Consider the following 24,675-nt stretch of genomic DNA (forward strand, 5'->3'; position numbering starts at 1 on the left):
GAGATGAATCACCTTTGGTAATTTAATATATTCCATTTTGGCTTGTTCAAAAAAAATATTTGTCACCATTTAGTTTGAAGAAAAAAGTATAGGAAAAATATTTATCAACGATAAATATAAAAAACAAACAAATATGTGTACTTAATAAATATTAGTTTAATACATTTTTCGGCATATAATAAAATATTAGTTATATGAATGAAGAATCTAGAAGCTTCCAAAAGTTAAAAAGAAAAAAGAATTCAATAAACTATCAAACTTTATAAAGAAATGTTAATTGTTATGCATTGTAGGGAGAAGTTTGATCAAGTGTTGCAATTTAGCAGGTAATCGCTTTGTAATTAGTAAATATTTTACGTGATATCGATACACTCTTGTGTTGACTGATTAATCGAAGTTCTCCCTCACACATGCAAGTAGTAAATAAGATACCAACGATTATACAACGTGAATGTGTTGTAAGTGATGTATTCAAAAGGTCGGGTGAGGTAGTATACATTGAGACAACACCTGTATTGTCAGGTGGTAAGTTTGATTACGTAAGAATTCATGTTTTACCATTATACCCTCTTTGCATGTACAAAAACAGAATAGTCTCCCTATTTACTTAGGTTATGGTTGTGTTTGAGGTGTTTAGTACGACAAAAAATGAAGTTAACAAATATGAACGCGCGTGTTGTGTGTGTGTTTATAGACACACACACAGACAGAGAGAGAGAGAGATCACTAACTAGAGATATATGGGAAGAAATAAAAACAGGTAACAAGTGCAGCGAAAAAACCTTACACAAGTAAACTTAAGTATAAGAACTGTGTTACTGTGTTATTTTGATAAGAATTTATATGGTTAATGCAATTCAAATGTGATTTATTTCGTTCAATGGATGATTAAAGAATACAACAACTTGTCACAACTCATTAGTCATTCACCGAAAAATTATAAACATTCTTGAACGTTATTATCTACGATTATTTGGTGTAAGGTTGAGCACTACTTGATTAATTGATATGATGTATATTTGAACAATTGAAAATCATGTACGTTAGAACACAATTTGGATGATTAATAGATTGAATGTATATTTGAACATCGAAAAATTGGTGGGTAGTGAATTACTTTAAATTAAATTGTTTTCTGTGTTTGTATGCAGGCATGTTCTCAAAGTTCTGATGTGCCTTATTACTTTTACTCCTTAACCGACTATAAAGAGTGGAAAATTAAATGAATATAATACTTCATCATAACAAAAATTGTTTAAATATGAAAAGTTTCATAGGACATAGGTTCAGATCTAGGTTACATATAGATTCAGGGTCCTTTCATTTGTCAATTTAAAATAAACTAAATTATATTCTCTTGTTTTATCTTCGCAGGAGCTGGAGCAGCTGGAGAAAGAGGAGCGGGAGAAAGAGCAAGAAATGCATATGCCCGTTAACGTAAACCAAAGTTGCACATACAATGACTTCATACAAAACGAATATATACACTATGCCAACTATACTCTGTTGAGGTCAATACCTTCCTTTATAGATGGTTTCAGACCAGGGCAAAGAAAAATAATGTTTTGCTCGTTCAAGAGGAATTTAAACCAAGAAATGAAAGTGGCTCAGCTTGCAGCATATGTGACTGAGCAAACGTCTTACCATCATGGCGAGGTGAATCTAGGCAATATCATTGTGAAGATGGCTCAAGAATACGTTGGCGCCGCCACTGCCAACCTGAATTTGTTGAAGGGTGTTGGCCAATTTGGGATGTGCAACATGGTAAGTATAATAAGTACATATGTGTAATATTTCATTCATAAGCATAAGTATGTACAGAAATTGTCAATTGTTATTCCATTAAATAAATATTAAATTTAATTCAATTCAGAGAGGGAAAGATCATGCTTCTCACAGGTACATCCACACGCGGCTAAACCCCATTACACGCCATGTTTTTCAAAAAGATGATGACCAGATTCTTACATATTTAAACGAGGATGGCATTAGTGTACAACCTGAATAATAATTTTGTTTTACATTTTCACTTTGATATTTTACAGAATATACAATACTTTATTATTCATTTTGATGTATGTTTGGTATATTTTATGTTTGGTTAGGTATTCGTCTATTTTGCCCATGGTTTTAGTTAATGGAGCCAAAGGTTTTGGAGTTGGCTGGAAGTCAGAAGTTCCTCCTTTTGATCTAAAAGATATCATCAACAACGTAAAACGTGTTTTGGATGGAAAAGAACTGATAGGCATGACATCATCTTTCCAAGGGTTCATTGGAACCGTGAAGGAGGTTAAAGGAAAGAAGGGAGTTCACTTTGTTGAGGGTGTTCTAAAGAGAAGAGGCAACAGGGAGTACGAAATTACCGAACTTCCACCAATGCAATGGCCAGTTGTTGGAGAAAAAGAAGAAGAGACAGTTGTTGGAGGTAAATAGTTATTTTTATTTTGTGATTAAATGGACTGGGCATCAATCTATACACATAATCAATCATGTAAGTAAGAACAATTGAGAAAATCAATGACTTTGTTAAGTGTTTGGACAAATGGTAAGTGACATATAAAAATTGTTCTAAACTACAGAGGTTTGTTTTGTTTGTCACTGTTTCTAGGGTGCATCATGATCATAAATTAATATATAAGGATATTTTAGGATTAAAATGATTAAGGCTTTTAACTTAACATTTGACTGAATGTTTTTTTCTTGCTGCCTCGAGTACTACCATAAAAAACTTTAACTTATAGAGATAACAATGATAGTTTACTGACTCAGCAAACATCCAGGACGCTTATTGATTTTGTAATGTCCGCTAACATTTTAAGAAAATGCTGACATTTTTTGAGCAGATATTTTGTGTGTTATTACAATCTTGGGGAATGCATCAGTTTAACGTCATTGTAAGCAGAGTTTGATGGACATTTAAGTTTGAAAAAATGTTTGTTGGAGTTGAGTTTAAGTATTAAACTTTCTACTAATATCCATCGGCAATTAACATGTGATTAAAATTCTTCGTCTCAATTTCAGGCAGGTCAGAAATAACAAATGTCAAAATAATTGGTGACCTGCAAGAGAAGACATAAGTTAAGGTGACTGGTACTGTAACTGGATGAAGTAATGGATTTAGCAGAGTTTAGTGGTACAAATCACATTCGTCAACATTGGTTGAAAGCAATTTTGAAGCATTAAATACTTCAACAATTGTTAAAGTGGGTGGTTTGTTCTTTTGTCCATAGGAATTTAACTTGTTTCCCATTGAATTTCACAATTATTTTTCAATGTATGCCTTTATGCACTAACTTCCATTTTATTGTTGAGTAATAATATTTGAATATTACAATTTTGACAACAAATATGACAACTTATAAAACCACATTAAAAACACATCATGAGAGTTTTATAATAATTTTTTCTTTACCTTTCTTAACTAAATAAACACATGATTTTATAGATTGTCACATAAGTTGTCAAAGTTGTGATGTTCAAATATCATTGTTCTTTATTGTTTTGTTTTGATCTAGTTAGATGTTCCGCATTCTTCTTAAAGTTGTTGGATGTTACATTGTTGCAAAATTTACACAAATGTCTCCTGATATGGTCGTTCTAGTGAACCAACATTTGTAATATCTTATACAACTATTGAGTGTAGGTTTACTTGTCTCTTTGCACCGTCCTATGCTCTTTTTATGTCATATATATAACCAATGATATAAAGACATAATTTATTCATATGTTTGAGATGACATTAAGAAACATCAAACAATATATATATTGACAGGTTCCTTGAAGTATCAAAATAGTTTTTTTTCTTTTCGAAATCAAAATATGTGGAAGTTTGATATGAAAGCTTTGTATCTCTTTTACAGCTCTTCCTCCAAAGTTGAATTTCTTAGAAATTACTGGAAATTAGGGCGAGGGTGGAATATTAACCGCTGCATATGAATATGTTGGAAGTCATGAAGAAAAAAGTTGATACAGTTATATTTATGAGGTATGCAATCACATCAAATTTTCGCAAAATATGTTTAATATATTTTATAAATGTTATGGGAGCCTAATCTCTACCATGTGTCTATTGATTGGTGGGTAGATTAAATATTCATATAATTCCACTCATCAAGAGACACGTGGTAATATATGAAAATATTTATATAAAGTAATCGTTGTTAATAAATTACTTTCTAGTATAAATTAATTTGGTCAAGTATTTGTCATAAATAAATATATAAATAAACACATTACAATTTTATGTCACTGTTAAATATAAGAAAATAATATGGAACAAATATTTATCAATGTTAAAAACACTCGGCATGTATTTGTAATAATAATAACTATAAAAACAAAGAACATGTATTTCTCACTTATAAATGCAACATAACACATATACAAATAATACGGGATAAATATATATTAGTGATAAATATAAAATAAAACACTAGAAAAATAATTTTTAGTGGTAAACATGAAATAAAACACTGGGTTGACAATTCGAAACAATTTTACACACACAACCAATGAAAACATTAGAATTTTCACATCAATATTTGTCACCATTTAATTTGAAGAAAAAACTATAGGAAAAATATTTCTCAACGATAAATATAAAAAAAACAAACAAATATGTGTACTTGATAAATATTAGTTTGATACATTTTTCGGCATATAATAAAATATTAGTTATATAAATGAAGAATCTAGAAGCTTTCAAAAGTTAAAAAGAAAAAAGAATTCAATAAACTATCAAACTTTATAAAGAAATGTTAATTGTTATGCATTGTAGGGAGAAGTTTGATCAAGTGTTGCAGTTTAGTAGAAAATTGCTTTGTAATTAGTAAATATTTTACATGATATCGATACACTCTTGTGTTGACTGATTAATCGAAGTTCTCCCTCACACATGCAAGTAGTAAATAAGATACCAAGGATTATACAACGTGAATGTGTTGTAAGTGATGTATTCGGAAGGTCGGGTGAGGTAGTATACATTGAGACAACTCCTGTATTGTCATGCGGTAACTTTGATTACGTAAGAATTCTTGTTTTACCATTATACCCTCTTTGCATGTACAAAAAAAGAATAGTCTCCCTATTTACTTAGGTTATGGTTGTGTTTGAGGTGTTTAGTACGACAAAAAATTAACAAATATGAACGCGCGTGTTGTGTGTGTGTTTATAGACACACACAAGCACACACAGACAGAGAGAGAGATCACTAACTAGAGATATATGGGAAGAAATAAGGACATGTAACAAGTGCAGCGAAAAAACCTTACACAAGTAAACTTAAGTATAAGAACTGTGTTACTGTGTTATTTTGATAACAATTTATATGGTTAACGCAATTCAAATGTGATTTATTTCGTTCAATGGATGATTACAGAATACAACAACTTGTCACAACTCATCAGCCATCCACCGAAAAATAATAAACATTCTTGAACGTTATTATCTACGGAAATTAGGTGTAAGGTTGAACACTAATTGATTAATTGATATGATGTATATTTGAACAATTGAAAATCATGTACGTTAGAACACAATTTGGATGATTAATAGATTGAATGTATACTTCAACATCGAAAAATTGGTGGTTAGTGAGTTACTTTAAATTAAATTGCTTTCTTTAGAAGAGTCAAGTGCAGGACATTATATGGCATATATCGTTTACTAAAAAAATTGTGATCAAACTGTTATGTTATTGTTAGTAATTAACTTGATTTCAATGAATTGGGAATAAGAAACGACAAACGAAAAATAACATGAAGAAAATTGACCGTGAAGAACAAGAAACAACAAGAAACAAGAGTGCAAATTATTCCATCAAGTTGGGAAAATATCATTAGGGAACCAAAAAAATATAACAAGAAACAATTTTCTCCTTGGAAGATAGGGAAGAAAATTGAAAATAAATAAATTAAAAAAGAACAAAATAGTGGGTGTCGAAGGTGTTGTTGGAAATAGAGAATACAATACGAGTTTGATACTTTTATACCATCAGATTGTTAACCCACCAAAAACCAAGGATAAGAATAATAATATGAGTAAAAATCAAAAGTATTATCATATTTTTTAATGATAAAAGTTAAAGATTAGTTGAGTTGGGGTTAACTTAATAACCATATATGTTTTAATGATTGTCGTAAAAAATAGTAATAAAGGAGGGGCATGCAAAGCAATTTAATTTCTGGAAAAACGATCCTTCCAACCAACAAAAGTTGAACAAGGCCCAAGCCCACTAAAAGTTGTATAAATCAATCAAAAAATGCAATTGCGCTCACTTCCTCTCCCTCAGGCGGTATCAATCGATCGAGACGGTTCTTTTCCCATAAGTCACTGCGTGCAAGGTATCCATCCATCCAACTTGGCCTTCATATCTTCTTTCTTTCTATATAGTTTTTTTTTTTTTTTAATTAGGATACATTTCTCGATTCTTAAAAACAAAAACCTATAATATTTTTGATTCTTTTTTTTTCTTTTTCTTCTCAGATAGACAACAATGGTGGAGACACAAAGCCAACGTAAGAAGATACGTAATGAACAAGACAAGATCAGTGACTTGTCGGATTGTGTTCTCCTTCACATACTCTCCTTTTTGAATGCTAAAGAGGCAGTTCAAACTTGCATTTTATCCAAAAGATGGATCAATCTCTGGAAGACTCTTTCCACTCTTACGTTAAGTGTTGATCAATTTAGTACCGATGAAAGTTTTGAACAGTTCCTATCTATGTTGTTGTCTCTTCGCGATCACTCTACCGATATCCATTCTCTTGTTTTGCACGAAATGATCGATCATAATCTATACCAAAAGATTATTGAATACGCCTTTTCACACAACATCCAACACTTTCAAATCCATTACATCCATATTAATCTTCTTCCGTCCAGTTTCTTTTCATCTCACACTTTAACCTCTCTTAGTCTTACTGGTAACGATCTAATGGTCCCCTATGGTTGGGATCAAATATTTCCATGTTCTCATTCTCAATCTTTCAATTTTCCAGCATTAACCACTCTCTCTCTAAAGCACCTTTCCTTTTGTTGTAACGATGATGGTTCTGTCGTCGACCCCTTTTCCACATTTAACATGTTGAATACTTTGATCATTGACTGCTGTGTACTTAGGGGTAATGCACAAAACCTTCGCATTTCGTGTACCAAGCTTGTCAATTTAACTATACATATGTATCCTCGTATGCATGGTTGCTATTCTACCATCACCAAACCCAATTTCAAAATCTTTTTCGGACTCGAGTTATATGCTCCAACACTTCATTCCTTTGTTTTGTTTTTAACGGTGCTAATTATATTCCAAAATTTGTTGGGATCAAGACCAAGACCGTTCGAGGAGAACCCGGTAAATCTATTCAACTTGCTGGTTGAGCTTGCTAATATCGAATATTTGACAGTCACTTATTGCGTTCTTAAGGTACTTTATGCTCAATGCTGCTTTTTTTTTATTTTTATTTTTTTATTGTAATTTTAAATTTTATCAAGAATATGACTTGTTGCAACTGATCCTAATACTTCCTGCCTGATTGCTTAGGTTCTTTCCCGCTTTCATAGTTTATTTGAGGTTGAGTTCCCTTCCATGCGTAACTTGAAGTCGTTGAATATAGAAGCGCTCCGATCTTCATGGATAATTACTGAAATGGTGGACTTTTTGCGTCAAAACTCACCCTCGGCAAAGTTTTGCTTCATCGAGAGGTGAAACTTTTTAAAGATAGATATAGATTGTCTTGGTTTCATAATTTCATTTTTCTATCCCTTCTCTGTTTTTGTTTCTTTTTACCTGTGAAACTTTCTTTTCATAATTTAATTTCATAGGGTATATTAAGATTTGTCTAGGAAAGCCTTACATGGTGAACCATGAATCTTTATCAAAGCGAAGGTTTTTAGGAAGATAAATAATTCATATTGGTGAGAGGAAATGTATAAATAATTTCTATACGTTGAAGATAGGAATGATGAAACTAGTTAATACCTATATGTTGAGGAAATAAGACACTAGAATGTGTATAATAATGGTATTGAAATTGATTTTCCATGAATATGTGTGTGTGTTTGTTTACATGCATGCAACTTGAATCACATGATAGAATAGCTTGATTGAATTAACTTAGGCGTTTTGTGGTTGTTTGTGAAAGGGTTTGAGATGATACATGCAAATGTGGGTGTTTTGTTTTCCTGTTACCTTTACAATCTGATTTTGTTTGAGTTAGGTGAATGAGTGTTGTTGATTCAGTGTTTTCATGTGCCATTTTTGTTGATCTTGATAACATTGTTGAACTTGTTAAACATGTTATAAGCTATTTTTATAAGTTCTGTCATGTTCCGAACACTTCGACAAGGGCTTATATAAATTCAAATAAGTTGTAAATAAGCTCTTTCAAACACTCACTTAATAATATTTATGTGTGGCTTATTTATTAATTCAAGTAGTAAAATTAGTTTAGTATACTCGTATGAGACGTGAGGCCTAAGTCTCACATCTGGTAGCATGAGATGCTTGGACCTTGGTGTAGAATTTATGTTGAATTGTACTATTGTGGAAAATGGAATTCTCAAGGCCTTGTGAAAACTGTGATGATTGCTTCATATGAAAAATTAGTATACTCGTTATGCTTTTGACACTACACAACTATTAAAGTAGATATTTGTAATGATTCAACAAATGTGATTGCTTGACCGTGTAAGAAATCTTTTACACGTTCGCGGCATATTGAAAAATTGAGTTGTTTTTGAAATTGCAGGAGCATGGGAGTTTGTTAAACAAGGCGTTAAGTCAAGGGAGCTTGCAATCATATCCAAAGAAGCGGTATATGCTTTACTCTTTTAAACTTAGTTAGTTACCTCACTATAATTTTGGTGGCAGATTTTATGCTTTACTCATTTAGACTTGTTTACATTTCTACTTAATCATCATAGCATTAATCTTATAAGTGATTTATTTTTGTGGAGTTAAAAAGATGAAACTATTATTTATGCCTCCAGAAGCAATGACTTTACTTGAATTGTTGTTAGTCTAGATGAAATAATAAGCATGAAGCAAGAGGACATTTTGCATTTAATCCTGCACCTGATATCTTAGGTCTAAAGAACACCTACTACATGTTACTAAGTATTTTTCAAGCTATATACCTTATCAGAAGAATACAATGATATAATAGCCAAGAAAATCAATTATTGACAATATAACTGTTTTTATTCTTGTTGAATGATTAATCTGAAAATGAATTTTTTATATTTTGGTGTTTCATTTGCAGGCGTTTTAAAGTTGTTTTGCTTCAAAGATATTATTCATTATATTGAAGACCTACTGCGTAGGTGATTACAGGATGTTGGGTTGCAGACGATTGGAATCAAGAGTCGCAGACTATTATAACAAGGAAACACTATTGCTTATTTCTACTTGTTAGACTTATTTATGGTGTCATAGATCCATGTAACAGGCTCCCACTTAGAGGGATATGGTTTTGTTGTTGTTTGTTGTACTTGCTAAACTTATTTATTTTCTTGCTTTTGACTATATTATTGTTCCTAATTTATTTTCATGCATCAAATATTTCCATGTTCTCATTCTCAAGCACCTTTCCTTTTGTTGCTACAATGATGGATCTGTCGTCGACCCCTTTTCCACATTTAACATGTTGTGAATACTTTGATCATTGACTGTTGTGTACTTAGGGGGTAATGCGCAAAACCTTCGCATTTCATGTACCAAGCTTGTCAATTTAACTCTACATATGTATCGTTGTTTCTATGGTTTGTTTCCTACCACCACAACCAAAGCCGATTTCAAAATCGTTTTCGGAATCGAGTTATGTACTCCAACACTTCATTCCTTTGTTCAAAATCGCGAATCCATCAAAATCCCAGTTTCTATGGTTTCGATTTCCAACTTATTTTATTAAAATGTAATTTACGTTAAATCTTAGATCTTCTTCTCTCTCTCTCTCTCTCTCTCTCTCTCGATTTTTTCATTACCCACTTACTTATTCATAATTATTTTAATTTTGAGCATCAATTTGAAGAGAAAAAAAAAGAGTTACAATGTGAAAGCATCTATTTATAAGCTAATGAGAGTACATTGTATCTATCATACACTAACTACATAGTATCACAACTCCTGTCACAACAGAAAACAGCTGGCATGTTGAAGTTTGTTAGGGTTTGCTTGAGTTACTTGCATCACAAGTAACTTATTCTTCCTTTTTATTTTGTAACAGCCTCCCACAAGCTGGAGCTTGGTATATGTCTACCATGCCAAGCTTGGATAACAAAGTAAGAAATGGCTTAGGATGCAGTGGTTTAGTGAAGAAGTCAGCTGCTTGTTCTACACTTGAAACTGGAAGAAGCTTCATAGTTCCATCTTGAACTTTATCCTTGAGAAAGTGGCAATCTATTTCCAAGTGTTTAGTTCTTTCATGAAACACTGAGTTTGCAGCAATATGTAATGCACTTCTGTTATCACAATACAATACAGGAAGTTTAGTATTGTGAATTTTTAAATCTTTGAGAAGATAGATCAGTCATTGCATTTCACAAGCTGCAGCTGAGAGTGCTCTGTATTCTGCTTCACTAGAAGATCTAGACATTGTGCTTTGCTTTTTGGTGCACCATGATATTAGAGAGGAGCCAAGAAAGAAACATAAACCTGTTATGGATCTCCTTGTATCAACACAGCCTGCCCAGTCTGCATCAATGAACCCTAAAAGCTGTATATGTGATGACTTAGGGAAAAACAAGCCTTTGCCTGGTGAATTATTCAAGTATCTAATTACCCTACATGCTGCATAATTCGTATCTTCTGTTCACACGTGTTTTCATTATTATTGCAGATGGAAAACAATTCTTATCTTACATAGACATGTTATAGTTCAGTTTTATTTTTTTCTTTCTTTTTTCAGTTGGTCTTAATTCTATGTTAATTTGGAATTTTTCATGAGGGATGGGATAACACTTGAGTGACATTGTGGTTGACCAATGTCATGTGACATCAATGTCATTCAAGTGTTACCCATAAGGGTGAAACATGTAATGCATCATCATCTGGAGTTGGTATTTTTTTTGTTGTTTTCATTATTAGTGTTGATTGAAAGCAACTAAACGATGACATGAATCCTCATATCTTTGTTACTTTCGGCCTGTCGGTGTTATGCTATTAGTATCTTTTGGTGACCTTTTTGAAATGTACTATCTCTATATCTATGAAGTCTGGATACTTCAAAATGGAGACGTATCGGATACCGATACTCTACAGATATTTGTGAAGAAAAAGAATTGGAAGGAAAAAAAAAAGCAATTACCCCATATGACATGGCATCACACGTCATATCAAATCACATGTCAGTAGGGGTGTTCATGGTTTTAAACCAAACGAAATCCAAACCAAATTTATGGTTTGGTTCAAATCCATAACCCTTTTCAATCAAAAACCAGTTTTTTCCCAATACTAGTTTAGGTCTGGTTCAGAATCGGTTCAAAACCGGTTTACAATAAAAAAAAACTATATACAATTCACTGTAATTCTTTCTTCTGAATCACAAGTCACAACCTTGCAATCGCGATTCAACCTTACACTCATTCAACTCACTCACAACTTTAATCTTCCCGTCGCCGCCGTTCTACGCCACACCAACAACCTTCATAGTAATACATGTCCTTGATCCCCTGTGCAATTTCAAAAACGATTTCACATAAACCATTTATGTTAACAATTTTCCACAATTGCTGCTTCAAAAATTTCGAAATTTGAATCCATGAAACTGACCGAATTTTCAAATAACAACTGACTTCTCTGCTAATTTGTGGATTTGGGATTATGAAAGCAGTGTCGTTTGTGGTTGTAAGTATGTTGTCATTTGGCCCAATCTAGACTTTATGCCGCCGTGCATTTGTCGTCATTGATATTACTTTCGGTGTCACCGTCGTTGTGTTTTCCGTCACCGCCACTCGTTAGACTTACTGCGTGCAAGGTATCCATCCATCCATCCAACTTTGGCCTCCCATCATCTTCTTTCTTTCTATATAGTTTTTATTTTTTATTTTTTTATCCTAATTAGGTTAGGATACATTTCTCTAATCAATGAATTTCATTTCAATTTCGTCTCTTTAATTTTATTCATTTTATTTTCTTGTACAATTCATCTTTGTCAGACAACAATGGCTGAGACACGAAGGCAAAGTAAGAGGCAACGTAGGGACGACATCCAAATTCAGGACAGAATCAGTGAATTGACCGACTGTCTTCTCCATCACATACTCTCCTTTTTGAATGCCAAAGAGGCAGTTCAAACTTGCATTTTATCCAAAAGATGGATCAATCTCTGGAAGACTCTTCCCACTCTTGCGTTAAGTGTTGATCAATTTAGTACCGACGAAAGTTTTGAACAGTTCCTATCTATGTTGTTGTCTCTTCGCGATCACTCAACTGATATCCATTCTCTCGTTTTCCACTTCAACTGGACTCATGTGCTCAGTCGTGACCTATACCTAAAGACTATAAAATACGCCTTTTCACACAACGTTCAACACTTTCAACTCCTTTACACCGCTGTTAAACACCTTCCCTCCTGTTTCTTTTCATCTCACACTTTAACGTCTCTTAATCTTACTGGTAATGATTTAATGGTTCCCTCCGGTTGGTATCAAATATTTCCATGTTCTCATTCTCAGTCTTTCAATTTCCCAGCATTAACCACTCTCTCTCTAAAGCACCTTTCCTTTTGTTGTAACGATGATGGTTCTGTCGTCGACCCCTTTTCCACATTTAACATGTTGAATACTTTGATCATTGACTGCTGTGTACTTAGGGGTAATGCACAAAACCTTCGCATTTCATGTACCAAGCTTGTCAATTTAACTATACATATGTATCCTCATATGTATGGTTGCTATTCTACCATCACCAAACCCGATTTCAAAATCTTTTTCGGACTCGAGTTATGTGCTCCAACACTTCATTCCTTTGTTTTCAATGGTGTTGATTATATTCCAAAATTTGTTGGGAACAAGACCAAGATCGTTCTCTCTTCTATCAAACATCTAAATATTCATTTACAGTATTGCTCGTGTTTCGAGGAGAACCCAGTAAATCTATTCAACTTGCTGGTTGAGCTTGCTAATATCGAATCATTGACCATCACTTATTGCGTTCTTAAGGTACTTTATACTCAATGCTGCTTTTTTTATTGTAATTTTAAATTTTATCATTGACTTGTTGCAACTCTGATCCTAATACTTCCTGATTGCTTAGGTTCTTTCCCGCTTTCATAGTTTATTTGAGGTTGAGTTCCCTTCCATGCGTAACTTGAAGTCGTTGAATGTACAAGCGTTCCGATCTTCATGGATAATTGCTGAAATGGTGGACTTTTTGCTTCGAAACTCACCCTCAGCAAAGTTTCGCTTCATCGAGAGGTGAAACTTTTTAAAGATACATTGTCTTGGTTTCATAATTTCATTTTTGTATCCCTTATAATAACTAACTTACTTTCAGTTACAAAACTATTATTTAGGAGAAACAAATGTGTTTAATGTGTCTATCTCGAATCACACATGCAACTATTGTTGTGAGAATTCACTTCTAGCTCACAAAATATTGCTAACTTGTCACACTAGCTTTATTCTTTTTTATTCTCCATGGCTCTTTTCTTTATACAATTCTAATCTTTCATTCTTATCATTCCACAAGATAGAGAGGTAAAGTAATAAACACATTATATTTAATTTTATATTAGGTATATGTTTGTTTATAATTTATAGTATTATTTACGTAATTTGTAAAAAAGTTATCAAATAGCGATCATAGCGCTATCCCGCTATAGCATTTTTGGGGTCGGCCGCTACGCGCCACAAAAATTGAGGTATTTCGGTAAAGATATAATTACAACATACATTTATAATTGAGAAAATTGCACTCACCTCCCCTGAGGTTTTATTAAAAGACATTCACCTCCCTTCTAGTTTAGAAAAAACATTAACCTCCTTATGCTAACACCGTTAACTAACTTTCTAGATCCACTTTTTTATCTCTAACATCAAAAGTTAAACCCTAATTTGCTTTTTCTCCCAAAAACTAGGAATATGAATCGTTGTCACCGACCTTTCATCACTTTTCCACCAAAACACAACTGGCTTCACACCATTACTTGTCTCTTGCATCTTGCTTAATCGCATACCATCAAACAACGTTTAATCTTCCTCACCAACATCCAGCCTTCTTGGACATCATCTTACATCTTTATCCGTCAATTATCAAGAGGTTATTTGAATATTTCATTCTTATCAATTTTTAATCACTTTTGGCCCTAAATTCTCATATTTGTTGCGTGGTTGTGTTTAAGGTGGGTTAAAAGATGGAGAATAATGGGCATAAATTCTCATGTTCCTTTTAATTTGCAACAAAAAAATAGTCTTAGGATAACAAACAAAATGGACGTTCCTTTTAATTTGTCAATTCTTTAGTGAGGATAACATTGAGAAAAATCCAAACTGATAAACGATGAAGAGGGTATTAATTTTGACATATCATGATTGACGTTCCTTTTAATTTGCCAATTCTTTAGTGTTTGTCTATTTGGTGTGCACAGTTAAAATTAACAGATGTTAGTGTCCAAGGGGGAAAGTGCTCCAATCATGAAACAATTAAGGGAGGTTAATGTTTTTTTCTAAATTAGAGGGGAGGTGAATGTCTTTTAATAAAACCTCAGGGGAGATAAGTGCAATTTGCTCTTTATAATTTGAATGGTTTTCTTTTGTTGCTAATAATTTGAAAGTATTCATATAGAAAGAGGTTAGGAATTAAAAAAGGGCATATATCTAAAAAAAGAGGTAGAATACATTTTTTAGAAACAAATTTCAAGAACTCTATGTCATTGAATTGAAATATATTTTATTTGGGTCAAGAAATTTACCTCTTTCCTTTCTTTTTCTCATGTAAGCGTCGAAGACTATGATCACCAGTAGCAAAATGACGACCAACGGAATAGTGACTGCAATTGCCAAAGTATGATTTTTCTTCCTACCAGAAATATCTCCACTTGAATCTTTTAAAAAAAAAAAATGAATACTTGTCAAATATCAGAAAATAGTGACCACCACTACTCAATAATTAAATGAAAGATTGTTCAAAAAAAATAATTAAATGAAAGATTGAAATTAGTTTTTAATTTTTATAAAAAAAACTATTTTTTTTACAGTCCATCAAAAAATAATTCTCATTAATTTAACATTCATAAAAACTATTTGTCCCCACATTTATATTCTATATATGGTAGGGGTTGACCTTTTGGTTTGTTCAAAACATTGTCATGTGACCTTCGTAGGTGAATAAATATTTGTGGGGACAAATATCTTTGTGATTCGATGGTAATAAATATTTTGTTTGTTAAGTAGTCTAATAGGTAGATGAATAAGTGAGAAATTCGAGGTTCGAACTTAGTATATTGCAAAATTGTATTTTCCTTCTATATTTGTGAGTGTCATGGCCGTCGGAAATAGTAGCAAAGGCTTTGGCAGCTAGAAATTTCAAGTTGGCCATTGGAAAAAGAAGTCTAACTATGATGCCTCTTCTAGTGTCATTTATATAATCCATAAAAAAAAACATAAATGTTTGAGAAGAACATAGCATTTACCTACTATGGAAGCATCCATTTGAATATATAGATATTGTTGAAATGTTTTTTTTTTTTTAAAGAAGCTAAAATGGAATATATTAACATAACCGAAAGGTCGTTCTAGCATTCGGTGTGCTAAGGACGAAACACCTGAGTTCTTGTTGAAATGTTAAAATCTGTTTCAAGTCTATAAGATCACCAAATTCCATATAGAACAACAAGGAGATAACACATGTGCATGTTAGAACTCCATTTTTTTTTAAAAAAAAAATGGATTTTTATTAAACTATATTTTTAGAGGTTAAATAAACTACTACTATTTTTGTATTATTTGATAAAGAAATTATTATTATTATTATTATTATTTTTATTTTTTATTTTTTATTATGTTACACTAATTTTGCAATAAAAAAACCCTTTACCCCTTTCTATCTCGTACAGAGTATTTTTTTTTATAATTTTCTTTTTATTTTATTTTTTGTCATTTAACTTTATTCCACACACACCATATTTTAATTTTCTCTCTCTTCACCAAGAAACCTGGAAAACTCTCTCATTCTCAAACAAACCCTAGCCGCCGCCTCCCTCCTTCAGTGTGTCTCCGGTGGTCGTTACATTGCTCCACCATCTTCATCCTCTCCTTTTCATCTGTAATTATACTCTATCAAATTTCTTTTGCAGATGAATCTTTTTTAGTTACAGATAAAAAGTCTGTTTTTTTTTTTTTATACTACAGGATATGTATCATTTGATAAAAAAGTCTGTTTTTTATACTACATAATTAGTTTAGGATACATTTCTCGATTCAATGAATAATTTCATTTCAATTTCGTCTCTTTAATTGTATTCATCTTTGTCAGACAACAATGGTGGAGACACGAAGGCAAAGTAAGAGGCAACGTAGGGACGACATCCAAATTCAAGACAGGATCAGTGAATTGACAGACTGTCTTCTCCATCACATACTCTCCTTTTTGAATGCCAAAGAGGCAGTTCAAACTTGCATTTTATCCAAAAGATGGATCAATCTCTGGAAGACTCTTTCCACTCTTACGTTAAGTGTTGATCAATTTAGTACCGACGAAAGTTTTGAACAGTTCCTATCTATGTTGTTGTCTCTTCGCGATCACTCAACTGACATCCATTCTCTCGTTTTCCACTTCAACTGGACTCATGTGCTCAGTCGTGACCTATACCTAAAGACTATAGAATACGCCTTTTCACACAACGTTCAACACTTTCAACTCCTTTACACCGCTGTTAAACACCTTCCCTCCTGTTTCTTTTCATCTCACACTTTAACGTCTCTTAATCTTACTGGTAAAGATTTAATGGTTCCCTCCGGTTGGTATCAAATATTTCCATGTTCTCATTCTCAGTCTTTCAATTTCCCAGCATTAACCACTCTCTCTCTAAAGCACATTTCCTTTTGTTGTAACGATGATGGTTCTGTCGTCGACCCCTTTTCCACATTTAACATGTTGAATACTTTGATCATTGACTGCTGTGTACTTAGGGGTAATGCACAAAACCTTCGCATTTCGTGTACCAAGCTTCTCAATTTAACTATACATATGTATCCTCATATGTATGGTTGCTATTCTACCATCACCAAACCCGATTTCAAAATCTTTTTCGGACTCGAGTTATGTGCTCCAACACTTCATTCCTTTGTTTTCAATGGTGCTGATTATATTCCAAAATTTGTTGGGAGCAAGACCAAGATCGTTCTCTCTTCTATCAAACATCTAAATATTCATTTACAGTATTGCTCGTTTTTCAAGGAGAACCCAGTAAATCTATTCAACTTGCTGGTTGAGCTTGCTAATGTAGAATCATTGACCATCACTTATTGCGTTCTTGAGGTATTTTATACTCAATGCTGCTTTTTTTTTCATTGTAATTTTAAATTTTATCATTGACTTATTGCAACTCTGATCTTAATACTTCCTGATTGATTAGGTTCTTTCCCGCTTTCATAGTTTATTTGAGGTTGAGTTCCCTTCCTTGTGTTACTTGAAGTCGTTGAATGTACAAGCGTTCCGATCTTCATGGATAATTGCTGAAATGGTGGACTTTTTGCTTCAAAACTCACCCTCAGCAAAGTTTCGCTTCATCGAGAGGTGAAACTTTTTAAAGATACATTGTCTTCGTTTCATAATTTCATTTTTGTATCCCTTATAATAACTAACTTTCAGTTACAAAACTATTATTTAGGAGAAACAAATGTGTTTAATGTGTCTATCTCAAATCACACATGCAACTATTGTTGTGAGAATTCACTTCTAGCTCACAAAATATTACTAACTTGTCAAACTAGCTTTATTCTTTTTTATTCTCCATGGCCCTTTTCTTTATACAAATCTAATCATTCATTCTTGTCATTCCACAAGATAGAGAGGTAAAGTAAACACATCATGTTATAAATTCCTATATGTTGAGGAAACAGAGATACTAGAATGTGTATAATGAATGGTATTGAAATTGATTTTTCCATGAATATGTGTGTGTTTCTTTACATGCATGCAACTTGTATCACATGATAGAGTAGCTTGATTGAATTAACTTAGGCCTCGTAGATGCTCCTAACTGGTGTGTGTGTGTGTGTGTGTCACAACAAAATACTTGTGCACAATTAAATCATATGTACTTAAATTTTCCCAATATGTAATAGTAATACAATCTATGCCTTTTAATAAATAATTGCTCTCATGAATTTGTTTGATTCATTTTGACTTGTGTTGGAATGTCTCTTGGGACGGTAAAATGACGACTTAAGATCTTCAATGACTTTCTGTTTTACACTTTGCGCCTCTTGTCTGTCTGACATGCAAAGGAGCCAAAATCTACCTGATTATTTTAGCAGCTTGGTTTCTGTTTGGTGTGTGAGATCTAGACCTTATATTATTGGAGATATTGTCTGAAGGATTAACATTTTTTTTCTTCTTCTTATCGTTGAATTATTTGTCTGGTTAAATAAAAATCAACTGCTTGTTTGTGTTCATGCAAAGCTCATAATCTGAATTTGTTGGAAAGTTAATACAAGTTCCTGAACTTAACTTAACTGTGTGTGTTTTCAATTGAAACCAGCTCTTCTCTTTGAAGACCTACTGCATTGGTGATTACAGGATGTTGGGTTGCAGACGATTGGAATCAAGAGTCGCAGACTATTATAACAAGGAAAAACTATTGCTTATTTCTACTTGTTAGACTTATTTATGGTGTCATAGATCCATGTAACAGGCCCCCACTTAGAGGGATATGGTTTTGTTGTTGTTTTTTGTACTTGCTAAACTTATTTATTTTCTTGCATTTTACTATATTATTGTTCCCCTTACTGTTTCGATAGATAGAATTCTAATCTAGTGTCTAATTCCTTTGCATTTTTTCCTCGTCCCTGTCTGTGTGTTTGACAGAATGATAGGTTGATTAGTTCTAGAAGTGAATTTATTGCTTCTTATTTCCTTTTTAGTGGCATCTGTCCTTAAATTATTGAAGAAGTTGTCTGAACGATTAACTTTCTTTTTTTTTTGATGATTTATTTGTCTGGTAAACTAAAAAAGAACAGCTTGTTTGAGTTCATGCAAAGGCCAATAATGTGAATGTGTTGGAAAGGTTAATACAAGTTCCTAGAATTAACTTAACAGTGTGTGTTTTCAATTGAAACTAGTTCTATTCAAAGACCTACTGCATAGGTGAACACAGGATGTTCCATTGCAGAAAAAACATGGTGAAGGATACAAAAGTTTTTCAAAGATTATTGGAATCAAGAGAGTCCTCATAGTTTCGATGCGTCATAACAAGAATACCTTTTCTTATTTCTACTTGCTAGATTGCCCCTTCGCGGACATCCGATAAAATTGGAACGTTACTTGCTAGGTTGTTGTAGTTTGTTGTACTTGCTAGACATATTTATTTTCTTGAATTTTACTATATTTTTGCCTATTTTATTTTATGTATTTTACTTTCAGGGGATTTATATATCAGAATATTTGTGAACAGTTCATGTGTTTGATCCATTTTTTTCTTTCTTTAATTTGTGGAGAGTATGGTGTCGTGTGGATTAGAAGGTCTCATATAGCTTAATATCATGAAGTTCATTTCATAATCTAGTAACAAACAATATGGTAAAAGAACATCGTCATGGCAGGGATCAGTATGTTACAACTAGGGGTAGGAATCCACTCTATTTGTTGGAATTAAGTAACAATCAAGTCATTCAGAGTTTGGTAAAAAAAGAAGACGAGAGAGTAATGAATCATATCTCACCTGCCCGGCAACAGCCAGACCATCCGCAAGAAGGGACACTGCCAACCAAACCTGCAGACAGACTTGAAATGCAGCCACGGAGGTTGCTCCGTGGTGTGCAGCTAATGATGCAGCCAGTGTAATAGAAAACCTGCAAGACAATAATGAAACGGGAAGGACAATCAATGGAACTACCAATTTGAACGAAAAAAGGAGTAGCACGGAGTAAATTTCTAAGACAAATTTGACGTGCCAAATGTGTGTATAAACCTAAAATAACACTGAACAATTTGTTTCTATGATTGAATTGTTATGTGATCATATATATTATATCATGATATTCGTTCAAGTTTTGTAAAATTTGAAATATATTAAAATGTAGAAAACTATCCTCCAAAATCCCCCTTCCAAACAGACCCTTAAAAATTTATGATAGCATATGGCAGACCTAGGTTTGAATTCCGGTTGATGAAACCTAGGCATTAGAAATTTTGTACTGGTGAAAAAGTTTATGTCTTTTCACTTCTGCTCTCCCTTTGAGTTGAAAGGTTGGTGAGAATATGAGGTATTTTTTGTGTGATGAATAATTTAGACTTGTTAACTACTAAAAAAACTCGATTTACTAACAAAAATCAGAGATTGGAAAAATGAATCTGTCTCTAATAAGATCGCTAAGTGTTAAAAGCAAAAAATATTGTCCAATTTTATTTTCATTCAAATTGTAAAGGTTTTCCATCAATTTAGTTTCTTAACGGACTTCAACATAGCAATTCAATCGTTTACAATTCAATCGGTGGGGCAAGTCCAGAGCTTTGCTCTGACTTTAAATGGGGCCCCGCAAGTGGGCTGTGGGACTGGTCCCCTCGGATTAGTCGATTCTTGGATCGGATACCGAGTTTTCAGAAAAGAAAAGAAAAAAGTGATACTTACAAAGGAAATTCATTGTCATCATCTACACTCTTATCCATGTCTTCATTATCATTATCATCTTTTCTCATATTACCAAGTTGGTTTTGTCTTTGCTTCCATATCTCCATCCTATCCTTCCAAGCAACACTTCCATAGCCATAAGCAGCTAGGTCCTTGGAAGGATCCATTGATCTTGCTTGCAATAAAGTTATCTCTTTTCTCAAAATTGTTGAACTTAAAGGAACTATAGCATGTTGCTCTTCAGACAGTTCCTCACCCTATTCCAATGAGTGCATGCATGCAAAATAGAAAGTATATAAGCAACAATTTTTTGCTCCTTCTTTTGACATGACAAAACTGTTTTATTTTGTTATAATCTGATATAGAAATTTAAACTTCTGAAGTTAACAAGCGCACTTAAAATCCACACATACAGCTCCAAGATTACAATAGAACTCGATAAAGGTGATCGGTCTAACAATATCGACATTGTCATTTGAACTAAGCTATACCGACCTTTTGACTCATGATGTTATAACATAAACCACAAAAAACTAATAAACTTTGAAGCATTACCTCAGGAGACATTGGGATTTGCATATCTTGTTCATTTCCTCCTTCATCAAATTCATTCTCTAAATCATCAATGTCATCTTCCTCATCATCTCCTTCAACTCTAGCACACCCTTCAAAACTCATGCCACACCCGATCAATTGAGAAACAAAAGGAGTGCCTTCATTTCTTATTTTTTTGGTTGTTTTATCATTTTGTTTTTGTTCCAAAATAAGTGAGTGTTTTAAAATCCAAACATATTTAACATTTGTCTTTCAATTGTCCTTAGATATAATGAAGATGATTTGATTTTACAAGACATTACTAACAATAATCATTCCAACACTTTTAATCTCTTAGTAGATATGGAGCCCACTATTTTATGTGATACATAATTTCAAAATTGTGGAACTCGCATATATTTCATTTCATAAAAGAGTGAATATTACAAAAGAGCATTGCTATTTATCTAGAGAGTTTTTATCAAGAATTTATCAAGAAAAGGTCTCAACCAATTAAATTTGTTATTTGGCGGAAAGGTGTTAGCAAATACACTGTCTTGAAATTTTCTTGATAAATTTTGTCACCGTATCTATCATTTCCCATTAGAAAAAGAATAGAGTGAGTGATTTCAATACTTCTCTTATATTCTTTACAAGAGATTCAAGGTTAAACCGTCCTATCAAGTTGTAAAAAATACAATACTAGAGATAGAGACAGATAAAAAAAAAACTCTTTGTTCCCTTTTACTTCTATCTTTTGTACAAAAAGTGGTCTTCTTATTTACTTGTTATTTTTAAAGTTTAATGCAACATTGATTATGATTTTATCATTGATACCTTTAAGTATTTATTACAAAGAGCGAAATAGGTAGAATGAGATTTTGTAAAAAAAACAAAGTAGAATGACATAATAAATTATTAAGAGTTTATAGAAAAAAGATAAATAGTTAGACCAAAAAGAAAATATATATTTTTTTTATCAAAGTAACAAAATTTATTAATTTTTTTTATATGTAAATAATCTTGAAGCAAAAAGTAAAATGAAAAGAACATAGTTACAACTTACAAAATTTCAATACTATTACTTGATTAAATATACTTTGTATATATGTGCATACCCTTGAGACGCTTAAATTTGGTTTTGCATTGAGGACAAACTTGGTTTCCCTCCCTTCTTTCATACTCATAACAATTTCTACAAACAGGAAATGCACATTCATTGTAAGCCACAAAGGGGTCACCATCTGCATTAACCCCTATGTCTTCTCCACATAGTTGGCATGTTTGACCATATAACTCTTGCAAATCTGTTCTATGTATAAATAAACCACACCAAATCATCATGCATAACTATTTCAGTGTAACTATATATGTGTGGGCGCAGGTGCGAGCGCATGTATATATTAAACTAAGGTTTAAATACATTTTTGGTGTCCCTTTATTTTCAATTTTACGATTTTGGTTCGATTATTCTACTTTTCACTAATTTGTTCTCTAAACATATAACTTTTCATTGTTTTAGTCGTTGCATTTTTAATTACCCTTTTAGTCTCTGGATTTTTTTTACACTTTTGGTCCCTTTTGAGTCAAAAAAACCCTCCAAAATTAATGGTTTGAAAGTGTACTTAAACAACTACGATGACCAAATTTACATAAATAATATGTATGGAGACCAAATTCTTGAAAAGTAACATAGAAGGATTGAAATTGTGAATTTGAAAAAAATGAGAGTCTGAAATTGTATTTAAGCCTTTAACTAAATAACAAAGTATATCAATGTATCATTAGAAAAAAAAAATGAATAAATGACGAAAATTTACATAAACATTGTCTATAATTTTGTCATTCAAAGTTAGACATTGAATGATATATAAAAACTTGTTAATTACTTACAGCATAGTCACCATCTTGACGTATGATAATGAATTCATTCTTGTTGTGAGAGCCTGCAACTAACCCAAAATTGGTTTCCATTTAGTGCTAGCTATGCACCACTACCTTAGCACCATTAATATTTCTAATCACACAAGATAATAGTGTTTCATGTTCACTACATTTATACAAATTCGTTGCCTTTAAACTTAAGGAAGATGCATAAAATGTACTTTACTTGAGCTAGAGAAAAGCACCGTTATTCCTTTTTCTTATCCAATAAAAACAAACAAAAATGTTACAACTAATTATTATTCCAATCAATGATATTCTTTTCTTCTCTATTATACTATTATTTAGCCATTTCTTTCTCCGCCCTTATTTTGTTGCATTTGTGACACATTTGCTTCTTAAACTTTTTTTAATCATTTGTAACTCCGCCAACAAAGCTTATGCGTCATCATATCCAATCTAGAAAGGAAAAAGTAAAAGGGAAAAGGAAAAATTAACTTTCCACATGTCTTGTATCTGTGTCATTTTGTGCCTATGATGTTAATTTATTACCACTAATCCATAGAGAAAAATAGCATTAACGACATTATTGTGAGTCCACTGCGTTCGTTTGAAGAAATATTCATTACCACTAAACCATGCTTGTGATGCTGAAATAGAATGAATTATTTTATTAGTTTGTTATTGGTCTATACCTACTATAGGATACTAAATTTAGCAGTAATCTTCTTTTCTTCAAATTTATTTCTTCATTTAGATTATTTTATTTATAAATTTAATTTTTTTTACTCAATTAAACACCTATTTTTCTCAAACATTTGTAGAGGATACATGTTTTTCTTTTTTGAAGGATGTAGAGGATACATGTTGTCGTGCAGTCATTCCTTCTTCTAATTTTATCTTTCTTTTAAACTAGCGGACAAAAGTTTGTTCTGATGCGTGGGTTACATCAAGGAGACTCTCTATCACTTTCTCTATATTTGATTGTTGTTGGCTTCATTGTGGGTACTTTTGATTTTAGGGTTTCATATTTATAGTCTCTTGATCTTGATGATACATTGATTACGAGGGAAAACATTTGGTCCAATATTATAGCGATAACGATCAATCTTTTTTTGGCTCATAGTGAATTTTCATAAAAGTCTTTTTGTTGCCGTAAATGTGCAAGTTTCTTGGCTATAAGAAGTTGTAAATATGTGGAATTGGAGATAATCCTGCTACTTGGCAAACTACTTTCATGATAGCATGCTAGTGTTTGTGGAATTGGCGAAAGAAGTTTATTTTGAAATAGGATTTCAAAGACCAAGCAATCCAACACTGGTAATTCAAAAGTTTACAACAATGATAGAAGACAATACGAAGATGGTGCATAAAAGTCCTCATCAAAAGGAAGCTATATATACATCGGTCGGATGCGACCTCCGATTGGTTGGGTTAAGCTTAATTGTGATGGTGCTTGGAAGGGATC

The 24,675-nt window shown here is 32.5% G+C and overlaps 3 protein-coding genes and 1 pseudogene across 5 annotated transcripts in view; 3 read left to right on the forward strand and 1 right to left on the reverse strand.

The window, feature by feature from the left end:
* LOC146935151 (putative cellulose synthase A catalytic subunit 6 [UDP-forming]) overlaps positions 1-24,421 on the reverse strand; it is a 49,988-nt gene extending 25,567 nt beyond the window's left edge. The window contains exons 1-3 of the mRNA XM_085750310.1: positions 22,442-24,421; positions 21,345-21,454; positions 20,790-21,046 (exon numbers count right to left, since the gene is read on the reverse strand). Coding sequence (XP_085606436.1) covers positions 20,790-21,046; positions 21,345-21,454; positions 22,442-22,667 — 593 coding nt within the window. The 5' untranslated portion in view covers positions 22,668-24,421. The remainder of the gene's footprint in view (positions 1-20,789; positions 21,047-21,344; positions 21,455-22,441) is intronic.
* LOC146935152 (F-box/LRR-repeat protein At3g26922-like) lies at positions 6,476-9,542 on the forward strand (annotated as a pseudogene). The gene is made up of 3 exons (XR_015030141.1): positions 6,476-7,423; positions 7,541-7,701; positions 9,309-9,542. The product of XR_015030141.1 is annotated as an F-box/LRR-repeat protein At3g26922-like (transcript).
* LOC146935153 (F-box/LRR-repeat protein At3g26922-like) lies at positions 11,469-19,082 on the forward strand. 2 transcript variants are annotated; one of them, XM_085750311.1, is made up of 4 exons: positions 11,469-11,972; positions 16,472-17,476; positions 17,574-17,734; positions 18,702-19,082. In XM_085750311.1, the coding sequence occupies exons 2-4, from the start codon at positions 16,478-16,480 to the stop codon at positions 18,712-18,714; spliced, it is 1,173 nt and encodes a 390-aa protein (XP_085606437.1). In that variant the 5' UTR covers positions 11,469-11,972; positions 16,472-16,477; the 3' UTR covers positions 18,715-19,082. The 2 variants fall into 2 exon arrangements, with proteins under 2 accessions (XP_085606437.1, XP_085606438.1); XM_085750312.1 differs by lacking the exon at positions 11,469-11,972 and adding an exon at positions 16,143-16,261.
* On the forward strand, positions 12,019-13,461 carry LOC146935154 (F-box/LRR-repeat protein At3g26922-like). Its single transcript, XM_085750313.1, has 2 exons — positions 12,019-13,158; positions 13,253-13,461. The coding sequence occupies exons 1-2, from the start codon at positions 12,160-12,162 to the stop codon at positions 13,415-13,417; spliced, it is 1,164 nt and encodes a 387-aa protein (XP_085606439.1). The 5' UTR covers positions 12,019-12,159; the 3' UTR covers positions 13,418-13,461.
* Positions 24,422-24,675: the final 254 nt, after the last annotated feature.

This window comes from Medicago sativa, chromosome 3 (assembly GCF_051527215.1).
Source record: "Medicago sativa cultivar Bolivia chromosome 3, Bolivia_mono, whole genome shotgun sequence".
Taxonomy (NCBI): Eukaryota; Viridiplantae; Streptophyta; class Magnoliopsida; order Fabales; family Fabaceae; genus Medicago; species Medicago sativa.

What these genes read in the sequence shown, in the direction of transcription:
- LOC146935154 (XM_085750313.1), top strand. Translation starts at nt 12,160, where the DNA reads ATGGCTGAGACACGAAGGCAAAGTAAGAGGCAACGTAGGGACGACATC. An exon ending in TCACTTATTGCGTTCTTAAG is followed by an intron (nt 13,159 to 13,252) that starts GTACTTTATACT and finishes CTGATTGCTTAG; the next exon opens with GTTCTTTCCCGCTTTCATAG.
- LOC146935153 (XM_085750311.1), top strand. Translation starts at nt 16,478, where the DNA reads ATGGTGGAGACACGAAGGCAAAGTAAGAGGCAACGTAGGGACGACATC. An exon ending in TCACTTATTGCGTTCTTGAG is followed by an intron (nt 17,477 to 17,573) that starts GTATTTTATACT and finishes CTGATTGATTAG; the next exon opens with GTTCTTTCCCGCTTTCATAG.